Source organism: Pseudophryne corroboree, chromosome 6 (assembly GCF_028390025.1).
Source record: "Pseudophryne corroboree isolate aPseCor3 chromosome 6, aPseCor3.hap2, whole genome shotgun sequence".
In the NCBI taxonomy this organism is placed as follows: domain Eukaryota; kingdom Metazoa; phylum Chordata; class Amphibia; order Anura; family Myobatrachidae; genus Pseudophryne; species Pseudophryne corroboree.
In genome coordinates, this window is record NC_086449.1 from 583,936,902 (window position 1) to 583,955,942 (window position 19,041).

A 19,041-nucleotide genomic window follows, 5' to 3' on the forward strand; every position below is an offset into this window, starting at 1 on the left:
ATGGTGTCCATGTCGACCTATGTCGACATACACACAAAAAAACAATGAAAAACCCGTGTCGGCTTTTTGACCTGTCAACATTTTAAATGTCGGTATTTTGACCTTGTCGGTATTTTAAATGTCAGTATTTTGTCCATGTCGGGATTTTGACTTTGTCAGGATTTTGACTGTCGGTCAATTGCTGTCGAGATTTTGTGGAAATTAAAAAATGGAGCACCTTTCCAGTGCGTACAACCGGCTGCCTAAACCGTATACACCAGATAGGGGCGTAACCCAATCCCCAAAAGACAATGGTACAGAAAATAGGTGATAACTGCTAGGCGCCAATTCAAATGACAATTAGTATGAAACTAGGCAAGTTCTATATCATAAAATAAAATAAAAAAATCACTATCAAATCGTATAAATATACGTTCCTTAACAATACTTTTGTTCAGGCGTGTAGGGATTTCTCTGGATTCCTCACAGATGGACAGACACTTTCTCCGGATCTCAATCGACGATGTCATACAAAACAAGAGGATAAGGAATATCTTGTGTCATTTGAACTGGCGCCTAGCAGTTATCACCTATTTTCTGTACCGCTGTCGGGATTTTGACCGTCGGGATTTTGATTGGAGGTATTTAATACTGATCCCATAAATATACCCTTTATTACATTTTAACTCAGAGGCATTTCAACACTGGAAGGGACACGTGTGCAGATGTCCTTAATCCCCCTCAACCGTGGAAGGCACTGTGCCATAGTCAACTTCAATTTTCTCCCCTTAGAAGAGTGCTCAGAGAGGGGGTGGATGGCCAGGCATTTCCTATTAGATGCCAAGAATCACAGGTCTTGAAGTGAGGACGGAGCCAAGATGACACAATTCTCATAGAATTGCATCATCTTGGCCATATCCCCACCTCATGTACCCAAGATTTGCGGCATTATGCTTTCTGTCCTGTCCATTTCAACATGAAGTGGATGGGGCGTGTAGGGTCGCCTACTCTTCCAAGAGTCCAGAGAACTGTCCAAAAAATTTTGGAGTCTACCTGAGAGTTGGTAGCTATGGCCAGAGGCTACTGTTCATGCGCAGTATCTTCAGGAAAATGGCTGTATTTCTGAAGAAACTGCTTGAAAAATGGTACTGGCCGCCATACAATAAGTCAGTGGGATGCACAAGTGTCACCAACTTTTCTGTGAGTCCATGGGACTTCTTGAAATTTGGGAGTAGGTAAGCATAAACAGAGTCTACCACCCATGGTACTGAAGCTGTGGGTGCTGGTACCTGCTCTGTACTTCTGGTGATTTGTTCAGAAATATAGTGCAGGCACCATTATTGCTGCTGTAATTCATGTTTATTTGTATTACTGTTGCCTTTCTGTCATCTTGAACCAGCCTGGCCTTTCTCCTCAGACTTCTCTCATTAACAAGATGTTTTCACTCAGAGAATTGTTGCTCACAGTGTGTTTTTTTGTTTGTTTTGCGTACAATTCTCTATAAGCTCTAGAGACTGTTGTGCATGAAAATCCCGAGCGATCACCAGTTTCTGATATATATGTCTGACACCAACAATCATTGCACAGTTAAAGCCACTGACATCACATTTCTTCATTCTGGTGTATAGCCCTGGCATCAATTAAACTCCTTGTTCATGTCTTTTGTACATTAAGTTGGCATAACACTAGTTAATTAATTTCAATAACGAGCAGCTGAACTTAATGCAGTGGGCAATAAATATTCAAGTACAGTGTGTGTATGTGTTAGTGCAGGGCTGTAACTATGGGATTGCGAGATGTGCCATCGCACAGAGCGCAGGCACCTGGGAAGTGGGAATAGTATATTGCTTCTGGCTAGCGCGGTGCCTACAATGGCACCCTGTAGCCACTATTGCTGCTGCAGTGTAGCCCGGACACTCCAGACACGCACCCTGCAGTCTGTACAGCCGAGGATGCTCCAGGCAGTACTTCACTTTCTGGCACTGGTGTATACTGTATATACTTATTTTATACACCAAGAGAGCTCCGGATAGGATGGTATTTCAAATACTCAGATATCCTATAAAATGTCAATAAAACATACAGGGGCAGATGTATTAACCTGGAGAAGGCATAAGAAAGTGATAAAGCAGTGATAAGTGCAAGGTGATAAAGGCACCAGCCAATCAGCTCCAATATGTAAATTAACAGTTAGGATCTGATTGGCTGGTGCGTTTATCACCTTGCACATATCACTGGTTTATCACTTCCTTATGCCTTCTCCAGGTTAATACATCTGCCCCACAGTCTTGTTTTAAACGCTTACGTAAAAGCTTAGTTGCTTTTTTAGCTGTCCTTCCAAATGTGCACGCAAATGGAAATTAGTTCCTATGGATAGATTCTGGAAAGATGAAAGCCAGCTTAGTTCATCTCGAATATATTTGCCATGTGGATTACTTCCTTTGGCTCCATCCGGAAGAATCGGAGGTGCCATTGTTCATTTCAGGCAACTATGCTTGTATGTGAAGAGCATGATTCATAACTTAAATTTAGAAAGAAATTATGTATTGTATAAAGAAGAAGGAGCTATGTAGATGTATCTGTGTGTATCTTTTAGGAAGGAGGTAAACATGTACTGTATGTGCATATGCCTAAAAAATGGATGGAAAGTCCTAACTTGCAAAACAATATAAAAAAATGGCTGCTGATATGTCAAATTTGCCAACACGATGACAGAAATAGATGTAGCTAAATGAACAGAAATATGACCCTGAATCTCTTTTATCAGAATCTATTTATGAAAGCTATTAATACATACTTCCCCATCTTGTAGAGAAAACCATCCCTCTCTTTATTCGTTGGGTTCTGCCTACTTGTTATTATTGGGCTTTGTATTCCTATTGTAAAGGACAGCTGAATTCTTCCACTAATGTAACCAGATTTCAGCGTGTGAATTAATGGTGCTTGTATTTCTGAAAGCATAGAAAACGCTGAATCGTTGTAAAGATGATAAAGGTTCCAGAATGTATGTTTTGTACAGATCAAAATAATTACTTTGGCATCAGTTAATAGTTTTTAGATGTAACAAAAATAAATTACTTAAAAAGATTGTATGAAATATGCCTGTATTAACATTATATTTTTTTATTATATGTTCTCACAGATTGTGTTTTATGTTGAATGATATTTGGAAAATATGAAAGACCCAACAGGAAATATTCCAACTAATAATTGCTCTGCATTATATATTCTGCATAAATCTCTGTTGTCTAAGTAACAAGTCCAGTAATTTTTTTTTTTATGGTCTGTGTAATAGGGGGTAATTCAGAATTGATCGCAGCAGCAAATTTGTTAGCAGTTGGACAAAACCATGTGCACTGCAGGGGGGAGGGGGCTCCCACACCGCACACACTGCACCAATTTCTCCTATACTTACCTTTCCGGAGTCCATCGCTGACCGTGTGTGGGCCCCCTCCTCTCCCATAGCCGTTGCGCCGCTGCTAGTGCACTGACCACTGGAGACTCTGGCACAATGCCAGAGTCTACAGCGCATGCGCAGGACTCCGAAAAAATGGCGCGGCGGCCATTTTTCGGAGTCCTGCGCATGCCCTGTAGACTCTGGCACTGTGCCAGAGTCTACAGATCGCTAGCAGCGGCGCAATGGCTACGGGAGAGGAGGGTGCCCACACACGGAGTCTGCACACGGGTCCCCTCCTCTCTAGAGACGCCCCTGTGCAGTGCACATGGTTTTGCCCAACTGCTAATAAATTTGCTGCTGCGATCAATTCTGAATTAGGGTCATAGTTTCAAGTACTGTAGATATCCTCTGAAATTCTGTGTAGAAAGGCAGGCTTGGGTTAAATTACATTCTACAGTATGTTACTGTGACACTGTTTAAACAGAAAACATACAAAATATTATGTCAAATTATAGCTAAGGTTGGGTGACCACATTTGTGCTCCAGTGAACCTAGAATAATCCCACTTGTAAACCAGCTAATTTAATGAAAAAAGAGCAGTTATAAATTAATAATAATAATTGAAAAAACGTCTAAGGCGACAAGCAGTGACGGCCGGAATATTATATATAAATAATAATTGAAAATATAGTTTGCAAAATGTGGTTGTTTTAAAGTGGATCTTTACTAGGCCTTTAGATGTAGGATTGCGTGGTGTTAGGAAAAGTAGAATTAGGAGAAAAGGAGGAAGTCAGTATAGTCCTTGAAGTAATAATAATATAATACCTTATAGCATAATTTGCAGCATACTGTGAATTATTAATATGCTACAGGAATTATGTGGCTATATGCATGACCCAGGGTTTGAACATCTCTGTAAAAAATGTAAGGGATGGCATGGTGATACCGCACCATTCTCAGGTGCCCCTTGCTCTGCCCTACTGAGCTTCTGCGGGGTGGCGCATACACTTGAAGCTCCAAGTTCCCCATCTCTGAAGATGTGCTGTCTGACAAAGTGAAGCTCTGGTTTGTGAGCAAATGATAAGGAAATTATATTGTAAACTCTACTGCATCAGGGACAGATGTGTCTGTATAAAGTGTTCTTTATACATGCTGCAATACTGTAGAACAGCCATCACCAGTGGGAAGACGCTGGCAATCCACTAGAGTTAACAACCACAAGAGGGAGAATTGCAGGGCTGTCAGTAGAAAGACTATAGGCCCCCATTTATCAAACCTTTGAGAGTGATAAATAGCACGGTGATAAAGTACCAGCCAATCAGCTCCTAACTATTATGAAAAGGCTTTGTTTGAAAAATGACAGGAACTGATTGGATGGTACATTATCACCGTGCTATTTATCACTCCCCAAGGCTTGATAAATCTGGGCCTTAGGGAGAGATGTACTAAGCCTTGAAAAATGATACATTTCACAGTGACAAAAAGTACCAGTCAATCAGCTCCTAACTGTCATTTTTCAAACCCAGCCTGTGACATGACTGTTAGGACCTGATTAGCTGGGACTTTATCACTGTGAAATTTATCACTTTTCAAGGCATAGTATATTTCCCGCTTAGCAAGCAGTGGTGCAGAAAGAAGGCTGCCAGTCTGTGTGCCCGCAACTTCCAGTTTAGTCGAACTATCTTAAAATGCTATTAAGATGGATAAAGTCCTGCCATATAGTTATTTTTTAAGGCCTAGTATTCATAATGGTGGGTGGCGACAACCCCATGATTAGACACGCCTCCCTCTAGCACCAGGATGATGTCTTGGCGGCCCCTGTTAGCCTGTGGTAACTTTTTCTTATTTTGCAACACTGGTTTTTGCTTATTGTTATACCAAAATGTCCATAACCAAAGGCGCTATCTGTAATTGCAAAGTACTGTGGAATGTGCCGGAACTATATGCTACAAATATATAATACAGTGGTGGAACTGGGCTTATTGTACAATGTGTCCTGAACTCAGAAAAGTGTTCTGTAAGCCATGTACGTACATTTACATGGCATGTTACAGATATGTATAGGGGACAAGCATATTCCAGAATTAATGTATTTATATGGAACAGTGGGGGTAATTCAGACCTGATCGTAGCAGCAGATTTGTTAGCAGTTGGGCAAAACCATGTGCACTGCAGGGGGGGGGGGGGGGGGGGGAAGATATAACATTTGCAGAGAAAGTTAGATTGGGGTGGGTTATATTGTTTCTGTGCAGGGTAAATACTGGCTGCTTTATTTTTACACTGCAATTTAGATTTCGGTTTGAACACACCCCACCCAAATCTAACTCTCTCTGCACATGTTATATCTGCCCCCCATGCAGTGCTCATGGGCCCTCATTCCGAGTTGATCGCTCGCTAGCTGCTTTTAGCAGCAGTGCACACGCTAGGCCGCCGCCCTCTGGGAGTGTATCTTAGCTTAGCAGAAGTGCGATCGAAAGATTAGCAGAATTGCTCGAAATTCTTTTCCTGCAGCTTCTGAGTAGCTTCAGACCTACTCCTAGATTGAGATCACCTCAGTCCGTTTAGTTCCTGCTTTGACGTCACAAACACGCCCTGCGTTCGGTCAGCCACTCCCCCGTTTCCCCAGGCACTCCTGCGTTTTTACCTGGCACGCCTGCGTTTTTTAGCACACTCCCGGAAAACGCTCAGTTACCACCCAGAAACACCCACTTCCTGTCAATCACACACCGATCAGCAGAGCGACTGAAAAGCGTCGCTCGCCCCTGTGTAAAATTGCTTAGTTTTGTGTGAAATTACTTGGCGCATGCACCCTGCGGCCCATACGCATGCGCATAACAGCCGATTTTTAGCTTGATCGCTATGCTGCGAAAAACGGCAGCGAGCGATCAACTCGGAATGACCCCCATGGTTTTGCCCAACTGCTAACAAATTTGCTGCTACGATCAGGTCTGAATTACCCCCTGTGATTCTCCTTCCTTTATGCTATATTTATTGAGTAGTACTGCTTGTTGCATTATACTGGTCCTTTAAAGAGAAGGAAAGTGTTAACAAATAAAACATTTTTAAACCATCAATCTGTGAATGTGTAACACGGATATAGTTTAATTTAATGTCCAATCCTTTTATTGCGTCTTTTAATGCAACGTTTGTCATTGCTTAAAACATGAAAATCAATAACAAGATGAATATAGCAGAGTAAAAAGGCTTGAGGCTTGTAGGTGATTGAGAAAGATAAGGGGAGATGTGGAGCAGTGCTAATGCTTACAATGTGCAGGCAGCAGGTGAGCGGTGCACTCAATAGCCTCCTGTTCTCTGATTTCAGGATGCCAGCAGAGCTCGGGGCCAGCAAATCCTTTCCCCATGCCAGTGCCCGGTGCAGCCAGTCTGGGAGGACCAGGGGGGGAGTTACTACCGCACTTCCTCCTGGAGCCCGAGAATGTCTTCATCGTCAAGAACAAGCCGGTGACCCTGGGCTGCAAAGCTACCCCAGCTACACAAATCTACTTCAAGTGCAACGGAGAGTGGGTCCACCAGAGTGACCATGTGATTCAGCACAGTGCAGACCTCAGCACGGGTAAAAATACATGGGTTACATTATACAGACACAGTCTATACCCTTATGGCAGCAACAGTGCAAAGACCGCACTCTTTACACTTCACACATCATTATTATTTCTATATTACATATTGATTGATTCTTCTTATTTACAAACTAGAATATTTATCACTAGGCTCCATTCTGTCTTAATTATTTTTATATATCTATTTTACAATAACTGTCGGGTAATGGGAGTTTGGTGCAGCATGTGGGCATGTGACATCATGAGGGCTAATATATATTCCTGGCCTGACGAATGCTGCCATATAATCATGCAGGAATGTAATAATAATTAATAATAATAATAATTTTATTTATATAGCGCTCTTTCTCCAATAGGACTCAAGGGTCTTAGCTAAACCTAATCACCTACAGATCTACTCATACTAACCCTCACCACAGTATGTCCCCCCTTCCCCCATATGTCTATAACTTAGGATATGTTAAAAGCATTTCAGACTGAAACATAACTCATACATGTAGTGATGTGTATTGTGTCATTTGTGTGTATTGTAGATTAGTATTTCATGAACACACTGAGATTAAACCCATATCTAGAAGATCCTTTATTGAAAATCTGCCTACAAGGGTCACGGTTCTGTTTAACTCCAGGCTGAAACGTCACTTAGCTTGATGGAGAAAGCTTTCAGGCTAAACACTTGTGCTAAATATATGCAGAGAAGCGCAGCAGTACAGAATGACCTTTTCCAGCATGTTCACTGATTACTTATAGAACAAGAGAAAATAACCCTACTTATAAACGGATGCTCTCAGCTTATTCTGAGAAAACATTTAGATATTTTTATTTTTCCTTTAAACACTAATCAGGCCTATACGTAAAGCAATACCTAACTAGGGCCACACGTCAGTATATGTTCAACCTTACTTTAACAGGACCAGTACTGCACTACTGCATGTCCCCAGTGATAACAAACAGGGCCCTTCTACACACCTGCTAGACCATCGTGGCTTTGAAATGCAGAATTCAGAGGACATGTTTGCACAAGTGAATCCATATAAATGCAGCATTCCAGATTGTATTTATGTATGCTTAGGGAATGATTGAGATGGTATCCATATGATAGGTCGACAGTCAAATGGTAGACTCCATGCATTAGGTCAACATACAAAAGGTCGACACGTAAAAGGTCATCTGGTTCAATGGTCGACACACATGGACAACACAAGTAGTTTTTTTTCCAACTTTCATACTTTATTATCCACATGGACTACGATTGGGAATAGTAACCTGTGCCGAGCGCAGCGTTAGTGGGGCGAGGTACCTTACCCGAAGCATGGCGAGCGAAGCTAGCCCACCAGGGTACACATTTCCACTAATTTGGCTTTTACATGGTTCAACATACAAAAGGACACCTAAAAATAAAAAATTCCCATGCCGACCATTTTTGTGTCAACTATTTCCATTTCGACCTTTCCACTATGTCGATCTTTTGTACCTGTCAGCTTTTTCAGGTGTCTGCCTTTTACATGTCGACCAATTGACCCTGTCCGCCCTGTCCATGTCCTAATGAGCCACACCCATTGAGATATACATGACTGTTTAAAAAGAGGACATTTACAGGTGTAATGTGCTGTGCTGTGCAGCCAGTACTTAAGCAATCTAATATCTGTGTTGTAGGACTGTAGTTGTTGTCAAGAAAAATTAGCTATCTGATATAGCCGTAATTACCCTCTATACATAAATTATATACATGTATTATTGTGTCACTAAACGCCAGTACACCTTTGTTTATGAGGTATTATTAATGGTCTCCAATTGCCCCTGTGTGCACTGTGCAGTTTGCTAAAGGTCTACTGTGTCTGCCACCTGCTACGCTCTAGAAAACCAGCATGATTGGCCATGACCCCTCTCTGCCTCCTTACTGACAATATGAGCGATGAGACAAGAATTTTATGAGCAGTAGTTATATTATGCCTTAAAATTATACACAGACGGCTGTACTCTTCCTTCGTCTTCTTTCTGCAGCAAGCAGTCCCTCCCAGCTCCAGATCTTTCCCCCAATAAGGATGAGAAGACAGAGGTGCACGGTTTGTAGCCTGACAAATGACAGTAACTGGGAAATATGCCACCAGACTCTGCATTTTTTACTTTATCATATTTCCCAATACTATGCCGAAGAGAGGAGAAGAAAGGGGTGGGGGGTTGAATACAGAAAGCAGCAGGTTTTTGTTATTCTCTTTTGTTAATTAATTAAACTCTAAATAAGGCCATTCTATTGCTCATCTTTAATGAGCTTAAAACAAAAGGCAGGCAGTAAAAACCAGATAGGCAATGAGGTGTAGAACACTGCAGCTACCACGTTTCCCATTTCACAATAGCATTAAATCAGCCTTTCTAAGGATAGAGAGCAGTTTGGCTGCATTTGTTTGATAAACCTGAACTCTTCCATTAATGGAACGCTAGCAGTAAAACAAAGCACTGAGGGTTCATGTAGCAAAACTTGCCCCGGTCAGTGCCTACAGTATATATGATTCAGAGGAAAACTGCATTTGACATAAGACCAATATTATAAAAAGAATTTAAGGACAGCTTAACCTCAGCTTAACCTCAACATTTTCATATATTAAGCATGAAGTTGAAAAATGCAATATTCTGTCATCAACTTTCTACTGCGGCTGGTAAAGTACAATCTGAGATAAAGCCACACACTGTTCTTTATACAGGGGCTGATTCAGAGTTGGGAACAGTTGGATAGCAATAGGATTTCTACCCCTTATTCTACAGCAGATCTGACAGCAAACCCACTGCAGGGCGGAAGCACTGTACATATCACTATGATCTGTGCAAGTTTTGTATGCTGAATACGTTAAGAAATGGTTAAAACAGTGATGTCCCCCTCCAATCCATAACCAACCCCGGGCCTTTGAGTCTTGACTGGTATAGGAATATAGGGAGAAAAACAGTGTAGGGTTCCTCTTGTTTTCCAATAATCAGCATCAGGCTGAAGCAGTCAGGGGGGCTGATGCTATAACTGGGGGTCCCCCTGCCATAATGACTACCAGTCCCAAACTTGTCAGCCACGGCTGGAATCCTTAGGATAGTGTCCAGTGCCCCTATCCATTCTGTCCATGTCCCCCCCCCCCAAAAAAAACAACAACAACCAAACAAACAAATGAATAAAAGTAAATTGGGTTGCCCACATAAGTTAAAGAAACCTTTACAGATCATATTGATGAGTTCAGTGCTTAACGCACACTCATCTGCCGCAGGTCTACTGTTTGGGTGGGTTTGCCATTGTTTAATGTCCAAGTTTTGGTCATTTTAACACCCAGTGGCTTAGGAAATCTATGGCTTATATGCTTGTCTATGTAAAATAATCGATACTTGCTCTGATGTTCTAAAGTTGATTTTATATATGGGTGGATTGCAAAACTGACTGGAAAAAGCTACCAAAATACCAAACTCAAACTTCAGTAAATGTACCCCTTGGATTTGGGAGGGGTGTGCCCTAGCTTAAATATGCTGTACATTTCAGTGTCAAAATTAGGCTGTACAGCATTTGTGGCATACTGTACATGTAAAATCAGCCAGTATTTACCCTGCATGGAAAAATAATAAATGTATTTGCAGCCCTTGCTTCATGGTTTGCCCAGGTGCAAAGTTACACATTTTGTTTACTCCCAACTGTGAATCAGACACAGACTTTCTAAAGCAGGATTAATCTAAATATTCCAAAATGTACTTTTTGAAATTCTAAGAAGCCCATCGTATATAATGTACAACTACAGTACATAAATTATTAGCATATATTAACGAGAAAACAATGTTCAAAATGAGATGGCTGTAGCTCCATATAGGCGCAGACCAAAGTAATCTTTCCCAAATTTGGGCTGGTAAAACAAAAAAATGTAAATAGCAAACTATAGTACAGTATGTTATGCTTGCTGTGACTTGTCATTTGTCTATGTATGAATAAAATCAGAGTGCAGAATAATTCTGTCACTTGACTGCAAGTCTTCTGTACTGCTGCAGTGCAATATACAGTAGAGATACTTGACAGGTCCTAATCTGTTGCCATGTTTCGCCAGTATGCAAGTTTAAGTATGTATGCTAATATGTAAGTGTAGACAAGAAATACCAATAATCTGGATACTGTATATCTGACATTATCTGGACACTTATTTTACCCAGTGAGGAGTAGGTTCAGATGGGAGGTGGGAGAATTTGGTGTGAAGTTAATAGAAACTGGGCCTCCAAACATAATTTGTGCAATTCACTACATTATGACACAAAGGCAGGGCCATGACACAATGATAGTGAATCGTGTCATTACAGTCCCTGCTCTGCCCACTTGACTCGGGAAGTACAGTAGGCTGGATTTAGAATGCTTGTCTACTTTCCCTCAAATCGGGGAGTGTCCCGGACATTCCAGACGAGTTGACAAGTAGGTATCCGGATAGGCCAGACAATATAAAAATGTTTAGAGTGATTTATCTTTTATAATTATCACTGAGATATTTACAAGCAAGAAATTTATGTTGGGTACAATTTTATTTTAGGTTGCTTTGCCTTTGTAGGCGCATAAAACAAAAATACAAAATACAGTATGTAAAAAGATCAATTATATGTAAGAGCCTTGAATACTACAACACACATTCCTCTGCTACTGATCTCCTATGGTGAAAAATGGAATGGAATGTGCATACACATCTCATATATGCAGCTGATATGATGGTGGAGGTGGCAGTTGCACAAAAGAACTGCTGATCATTATTAGTGCTTTGATGGTTCAAGGATAAGTGTAGAGAATTTGAACAAATAATTTGTCCAAACATCTGACTTTTTGGAAGTGGATGCTGGGATAAGCAAGATCTATTTTTTACAGGCTTTTATCCTATTTTTGCAGAAAACTACATACTAAAGCTTTATAAATTATCTCCCATTTAAAACCTGTGGTGTAATCATCATTAATCCCTTATAACAATTACTATACTATTTGAGTACTTTACTTTTTTCACTGCATTGGTAAAATAGAAAAGATTTCACCAGGGCAATGAAAACCTACTGTGACTAGCATTGCTTTATGATCATGGATTATAGTATAAGCTCTTTCTAAATTCCATTGTATAGTCTTTTAAGTGGTTCTGAATCACTCCCTTTCAAGTAAATGAATTGTACAGTAGATAGCTATAGATGCACACATTTATTTATAATAATTGGAGACTTTACCATATTTATAAGTAGGGATTTCTTCTCATACTGTGTTATATAAATGAGGTTGTTATATGCCCACAGTCATAACAGGTCATGGAGGATTCTTGGGGTATATTTAAAAAAGTGCAGGTTTATAGAAGTGGAGGCCCATAGCAACCAATCACATTCTACTTATCATTTATCTAGCACCTTTTTGACGATAATAGTTAGAATCTGGTTGCTATTGGCAACGTCTCTACTTCTATAAACCCACACTGTAGTAAATACTGTATACCCTTAGATCTTGTCCTTGTAATTTTGCTGCAAGTGGTCTGCCCAGTAGTGGAAAGAGAGGACTGACGGCAGATATTTACGTTATTCACTTCTGTCCCAGGTTTGTTGCTGCTGCCTGCAAATAACCATCACAATTTGCTGCAGCTGGAGGGAACTGGGACCATCAGTTTTAAAAACGTACATAAATACTGGAAAAAAGCAATAATTAAAAATGTTGAGGACTGTATTGTCCATAGAGCATGGCATGACCACCGGTTGATTCTCAAGATATGCCAATCCGAGAATCGCCATCTTTGACTACTGGATTACTTTAAACACGACACTGCCACCAGCAAGAAGATTTTAGCGACTAAACACAAGGCCATCTTCACTTCGGCCTACACATACAATTATTAATACGTCACAAAAAAATAGCATGGACCATGGGGCCTATGGCATAAGAATACAGACCAAAACTAGAAATTAGGTGTTTAATTTCAAGAATATATTTAGAGCTTTTAGTTACAAAAAAAAAAGTTACAAAGATTATGAGAAATATTTAAAAGTACACACCAAGTAGGATACAATTTCAAATAAAATGGAGGATAATTTCAGAAACCTAACTTACTCAACAGCAGGTAGGCCTTCTGTGTGGAGGGATTTCAAAATGTAAGAGATATTGTGCATTGCCAGCTCCTGGCTGCTTCTCTCAGAAATGAACAACACAGTGTGGGTGACAGGGGCAGATATAACTCCCTCACAGCAGCAGCCCCACCTTTTCCTTAACTCTCTCAATGCTGTGTACCTGGGCAGTGATAAACCAGATTTCCTTTGGTTTTACTTTTTAAACAGCTGTCTTCTTAAGTTTCAAGAAGTCAGCTTTCTTAACCTGGCCTGGCTTTTCTGTAATGTCTCTTCTAACTATAATTTATAGCTTCTTAGATAAGGGCCATAAACTAACCTCTGACTCCCCACTATACATCAAGTGTCCTCTACTCCCATATCTATGTAGCTATGAGTTCACCTAGAGGACATCCATGTTGTTTCACATAATACATTACATTATACATTTAGACATTTACATACAGGTCTTATATTGCCGGATGCAAGTAAATGTCCAATTTTGCCACATTCCCGTCTGTATATTGAAGCAAAAGGGGACTAGTGACACACGTCACAGTCTTACCTGTGCGCCACTGACCACCTGCTCATTTTGGCGTGAAATCCCATCAGCATTTCCGTGCTGCGCACCCTTTCTATGCTGAATAGTGAAATTGAATTGGAGCACCAGACTCCATCTTATGAGTTTGCCATTATCTCCGGAAACTCTGTTCAACCAAACGAGTGGATTGTTGTCCGTGATTATGGTGAAGTCTCGTCCATATAGATATGGCTGAAGCTTTTGGAGTGACCATACAATGGCTAAACATTCCTTTTCAATGGTGGCATAAGCCACTTCCTGGGAAGTAATTTCTTGCTTAGGAAAAAGACAGGATGTTCTTCCCCCTGTTCATTGACGTGAGTACAGCACCTAAACTGTAGTTAGAGGCATCAGTCTGTACAATGAACCTCCTTTTAAAATCTGGGGCGTGCAGCACAGGTGACTGGGCTAATGCAGATTTTAAAGCTACAAAGGCCTTCTCACAGTCCTCTGTCCAGTTAACCACCTGGGGCAATTTTTTTTCCATCAAATCTGTCAGGGGTTTGGCTAATATGCTGTAATGTAACACAAATTTTCGATAGTACCCTGCAGTTCCTAAAAATGACATAACCTGCTTTTTAGTCTGAGGGGTAGGCCAGGCAGCAATAGCCTCTACTTTGTCTGGTTCTGGACGCAGGATACCACCCCCTATCCGGTGCCCTAGATATTGCACCTCTCTCATGCCAAGTTGGCATATCTCTGGTTTAATTGTCAAACCTGCCCCAGTGATTCGGCCTAATACACTCTCTAGGTGGACCAGGTGTTCCTCCCAGGTCTGGCTGAACACTGCAATGTCATCCAGATAGGCAACTCCGTGTCCCTCCTGGCCTTCCAGCAGGTCAATAACTAGGCATTGAAAAGATGCAGGGGCATTCTTCATCCCAAAGGGCATGACCAGAAACTTGAACAGCCCAAATGGGGTGATAAATGCAGACCGCTCACGGGCTTCAGGTGATGGGATCTGCCAATACCCTCTACTGAGATCCATGATGGTGATGTATTGTGCCTGCGCAAGCTGATCAAGCAAGTCGCATCATTTAACCTCCTATAGTCTATACAGAACCTGGTACCACCACACTTCTTTGGGACCAGTACCACTGGGGCAGTCCAAGAACTGTGAGACTTCTGTATAACACCCAGATGTAACATAAGATCAATCTCATTTTTCATTGCTTCTAGCACTTCTAGAGAAGCACGATATGCTGTCTGAGGGGAGTCTGATCACCCGTGTTCACACTATGGGTAACCAAGCCTGTCTTCCCAGGTTTCCCTGTGAAGTGGGACTGATAAGGCTGTAGAGTGTCAGATAGCTGTTTCAGCTGCACTGCGGTCAATTCTTTACCATTGTGACCCTGGGCCAGTGACCCACCTTCCTTTGCAGCAGATCCTAAATCCATGAAGGGGTCAGGCTCCTGATCACTCTCAGGCAAGCTACACACAGCTAGCACACATGTACCTCTCATGAAACTGTTTAAGCATATTGATGTGGTACTTCTTCTGCCTCTTACTTCCCTTATCCAATTTCACTAGATAATTTACATCATTCAGGTGCTGCAGTATGGTGTAAGGGCCCTCCCAGGCAGCCTGTAACTTGTTCTGACACATAGGGATAAGAACCAGGACCTTTTGGCCCTCCTCAAATATGCGTTCTCTAGCGCTGCGGTCATACCAAAGTTTCTGTCTCATCTGTGCAGCCTTCAGGTTGCTTTGTGTCATTCCCATGAGGGACTGCATTTTCTCCCTGAATTGCATGACATAGTGTACTACTGATGTTTTAGGGGTGATCAACTTTCCTTCCCATTCTTCCCTGGGTCCTCGCACTCGCCTTGCATAGAGGAGTTCCAGGGGCGAAAATCCTGTGGATTATTGTTGCGCCTTGCGACACACAAACAGGAGGTGCGGCAGGAACCTCTCCCAATCTCTCCCCTGGGACTCCACGAAGGTCCTCACATTTGTTTCAGGGTCCCATTATATCTTTCAACCAGTCCATTTGTTTGCGATTTGTAAGCCGTCGCAATGAGGTGATTCACCTGCATCCGTTTACAGAGGCTGTGCATGAGATCTGACATAAACTGGGTACCTTGGTCAGTTAACATCTCATGCGAGAACCCCCCCCCCTCGAAAAGATGGATATGCGGGCATCAGCAACCTTATCTGCCTGAATGGATGACAGATCCACTGCTTCTTTATACCAGTTAGCATAATCCACTACTGTCAATATGTACTTCTTCCCAGAGCTGCTGGGAATAGCTAGGGGCCCTATGATGTCTACAGCAACCCGTTTAAAATGCTCTGAAATAAGTGGTGAGATCAGGAGGGCCTTCCCCCCATCCCCAGCTTTCCCAACTAACTGACAGGCATGACAGGAGCGACAGTAATCACGTATGTCATTCCCCATGCACGGCCAGAAAAAAATGTGTGCCAAACAAGCTTGGGTTTTGCACTTACCCATACGTCCTGCTAAGGGAATCTCGTGGGCAACTTTCTGAAGCCCTTCCCTATACCTTTGGGGTACAACCAGCTGCTTACTGGGACCCGCATCTGGATCCTCACCCTGGACATTTTCCTCTCCGTACAAAAGTCCATTTTCCATAAAAATTCGATCTGACTGCCTTCCACGCCTGCCTGATTGAGCCTCTCCATGACAGGAGCATCAATTCTCATTAGCTGATCAGGGTGAGGGAACAACGTTTGTGTTTCACTGCCCCTTAGACTAGTCTCTGTGCTAGCAGATTGTACAGGAGAGGAGGGGGGTGGAGGGGAATCACCTTCTGGTGAAACAGGACCCCTGTGGGCAGAGCTCCTGGTTGTGACAGCTAATACATTGCTATGTACAGTATTTGATTCAACTCCTGATATTGGTACATTTGCCATTTGATCCACTTCTGTCTGACCCATTCCTTCCCTGTGGAACTGCAATAGTCTTCCCTGGAAAAATGCTCTCGGGGTCCACTAGTGCTGGATGCACCAGTGTCAAGTCCACCCCAGAGTCCAGTAACCCAAGTGTTAATTTTATTCCTACCTTAACTGCTTGCAGGTTACCTCTAGGCCGATCTGGGAGTCCTTCCACACACAGGACAGCGGGCACATGGTTTTCTGTGCTGGGCCCTCCACAGGAGATTTCTTCTTTTTGAGGCAAGTAAAACTGATGTGCCCCACTTCACCACAATTAAAATACCTGCGGCCAGTTGCCAAAACAAGTTTCTCCCCCCCAACAGATGCAGCGGCCACTGGTTTAGTTGGAAAAGATTGCAAGGGTGATCCTGCAGGTCTCTATCCTCTCCACCCATCTTGCCCTGGTGCTCCCCAACTCTTCTTTGCCACAGAAGCCCTGGTGCTGGTGTATTGGTCTGCCAGGGTGGCAGCCTCTTCAGATGACTTGGGGTTCCGATCCAGGACCCACTCTTTGACCTCAGCTGGGCAGAGTGCAATGAACTTCTCCTGGAGTATGAGATCTTTCAGTTTATCATAGTCTTTCACTTGAAAGCCCTCAACCCACTGATGCAACAGGGTTGACAATTGCACTAAAGGTCCCGCATAGGTATCAGAGGGACTGTGCTTTGAGTCTTTGAACTTCTGTCGGTAAGCTTCAGGGGTGATGTTGAAATGCTTTAACAAGGCTTTCTTAATTGCAGCATAATCACCATCCAGCTCCTCGGGAAGATCTTCCAAGGTTAGGGGTTAAATAGCTTGCCCATTGACTGGAGTCCAGTGCAAACTGCCGGCAAGTTTTTTCAAAAAATTTCAAATAAAATGGAGGATAATTTCAGAAACCTAACTTACTCAACAGCAGGTAGGCCTTCTGTGTGGAGGGATTTCACAATGTAAGAGATATTGGGGGTAATTCTGAGTTGATCGCAGCAGCACATATGTTAGCAATTGGTCAAAACCATGTGCACAGCAGGGGGGGCAGAGAGTTAGATTTGGGTGGGTTATTTTGTTTCTGTGCAGGGTAAATACTGGCTGCTTTATGTTTACACTGCAATTTAGATTTCAGTTTGAATACACCCCAGCCAAGTCTAACTCTCTGCACATGTTATATCTGCCCTCCCTGCAGTGCACATGGTTTTGCCCAACTGCTAACAAAAATGTGCTGCTGCGATCAACTTAGAATTAGGCCTATTTTGCATTGCCAGCTCCTGGCTGCTTCTCTCAGAAATGAACAACACAGTGTGGGTGAGAGCGGCAGATATAACCCCTCACAGCAGCGGCCCCCACCTTTTCCTTAACTCTCTCAATGCTGTGTACCTGGGCATTGAGAAACCTGATTTCCTTTGGTTTTACTTTTTAAACAGCTGTCTTCTTAAGTTTCAAGAGGTCTGCTTTCTTAACCTGGCCTGGCTTTTCTGTAATGTCTCTTCTAACTATAGTTTATAGCTTCTTAGATAAGGGCCATAAACTAACCTCTGACGCCCCACTATACATCAAGTGTCCTCTACTCCCATATCTGTAGCTATGAGTTCACCTAGAGGACAGGCTGGCATCCATGTTGTTTCGCATAATACATTACATTATACATTTAGACATTACATACAGGTCTTATATTGCTGGATGCAAGTAAATGTCCCATTTTGACACAGAGCAGCAATGGAGGTCAAAGTAGATAAGAGAAGTGTAAAGTGGTATATGGGGTACAGGGAATTTCGAGATAGTTAAGAGAATGAATGCCCAGTGCAAGGAGGGGGAAAAAAACAACACTGCATTGTACATGCATTGAAAAAAAAAAAGTTTAATTAGACCAAACATTATATTTATAATCTGTCATACTTACAGTACTGAATATTAATGTAATTTTGTTTTCAATTTAAATATCTTTTAGCTGCTATTTATAAAAATGACCATTTCTCAAACGGGACCATTTCTAGGTCTGAGAGATTTAAGGTGGGCAAGTACATGTATGACAACACTAAGTGTACAGGTCATTGAGACACATAAGACTCAAGGTTTTTATAATGATTGGGGGTGCTCAGACAGGGATGCCTGTTCAGGCCAAATAGATCCTTCCCTGAGAAGTACCATTGGCTGAAGCTGGCACCATTAGGGCACCCATTAAAACAGAAGGATTCACAGCACTATGCCCCACTATTAAACTTTCCTGAGTATGTATGTCCAGCATGTCTATCTTCAATGAACTGTGAGTCAGAAATGGTGACTAGGTCCTCAGCCTCTTCAAAGAGGCAAGTATAGTGACATACAAATAGCAGCCAAGATCTCCCACCAAATTGTTTAGCTTACATTGGAAACTTAGTCAGCGGTAGTTTGCCCAGCTAGCCTGCAGTGCAACCCTAGTCAAAGACGACAATTGGGTTTTAAGCAGTTCTGCAGGGCTCCAAGATGTACCTGTACTATATGCCATGAAGTTGACTCTTGCTTTGGTTCACATGAGTGTGATAAGTCCCAAAGCAACCCCATAAACTAAATGTTAAGGCAAATTCAGT

At 42.1% G+C, this 19,041-nt stretch overlaps 1 protein-coding gene and 1 long non-coding RNA gene across 11 annotated transcripts in view; one reads left to right on the forward strand and one right to left on the reverse strand.

Moving 5' to 3' along the window:
- LOC134933009 (uncharacterized) overlaps nt 1-13,147 on the reverse strand; it is a 52,775-nt gene extending 39,628 nt beyond the window's left edge. For all 3 annotated transcript variants that reach the window (XR_010179559.1, XR_010179560.1, XR_010179558.1), the window contains exon 1: nt 13,031-13,147. This is a non-coding gene — a long non-coding RNA (uncharacterized LOC134933009). The remainder of the gene's footprint in view (nt 1-13,030) is intronic.
- Nucleotides 1-19,041, forward strand: part of UNC5A (unc-5 netrin receptor A) — a 526,593-nt gene that overhangs the window by 309,077 nt on the left and 198,475 nt on the right. For 7 of the 8 annotated variants that reach the window (XM_063927923.1, XM_063927924.1, XM_063927928.1 and 4 more), the window contains one exon: nt 6,699-6,950. The exons of the other annotated variant lie outside the window; for it this stretch is intronic. In XM_063927923.1, coding sequence (XP_063783993.1) covers nt 6,699-6,950 — 252 coding nt within the window. The remainder of the gene's footprint in view (nt 1-6,698; nt 6,951-19,041) is intronic. 8 annotated transcript variants of the gene reach the window in all.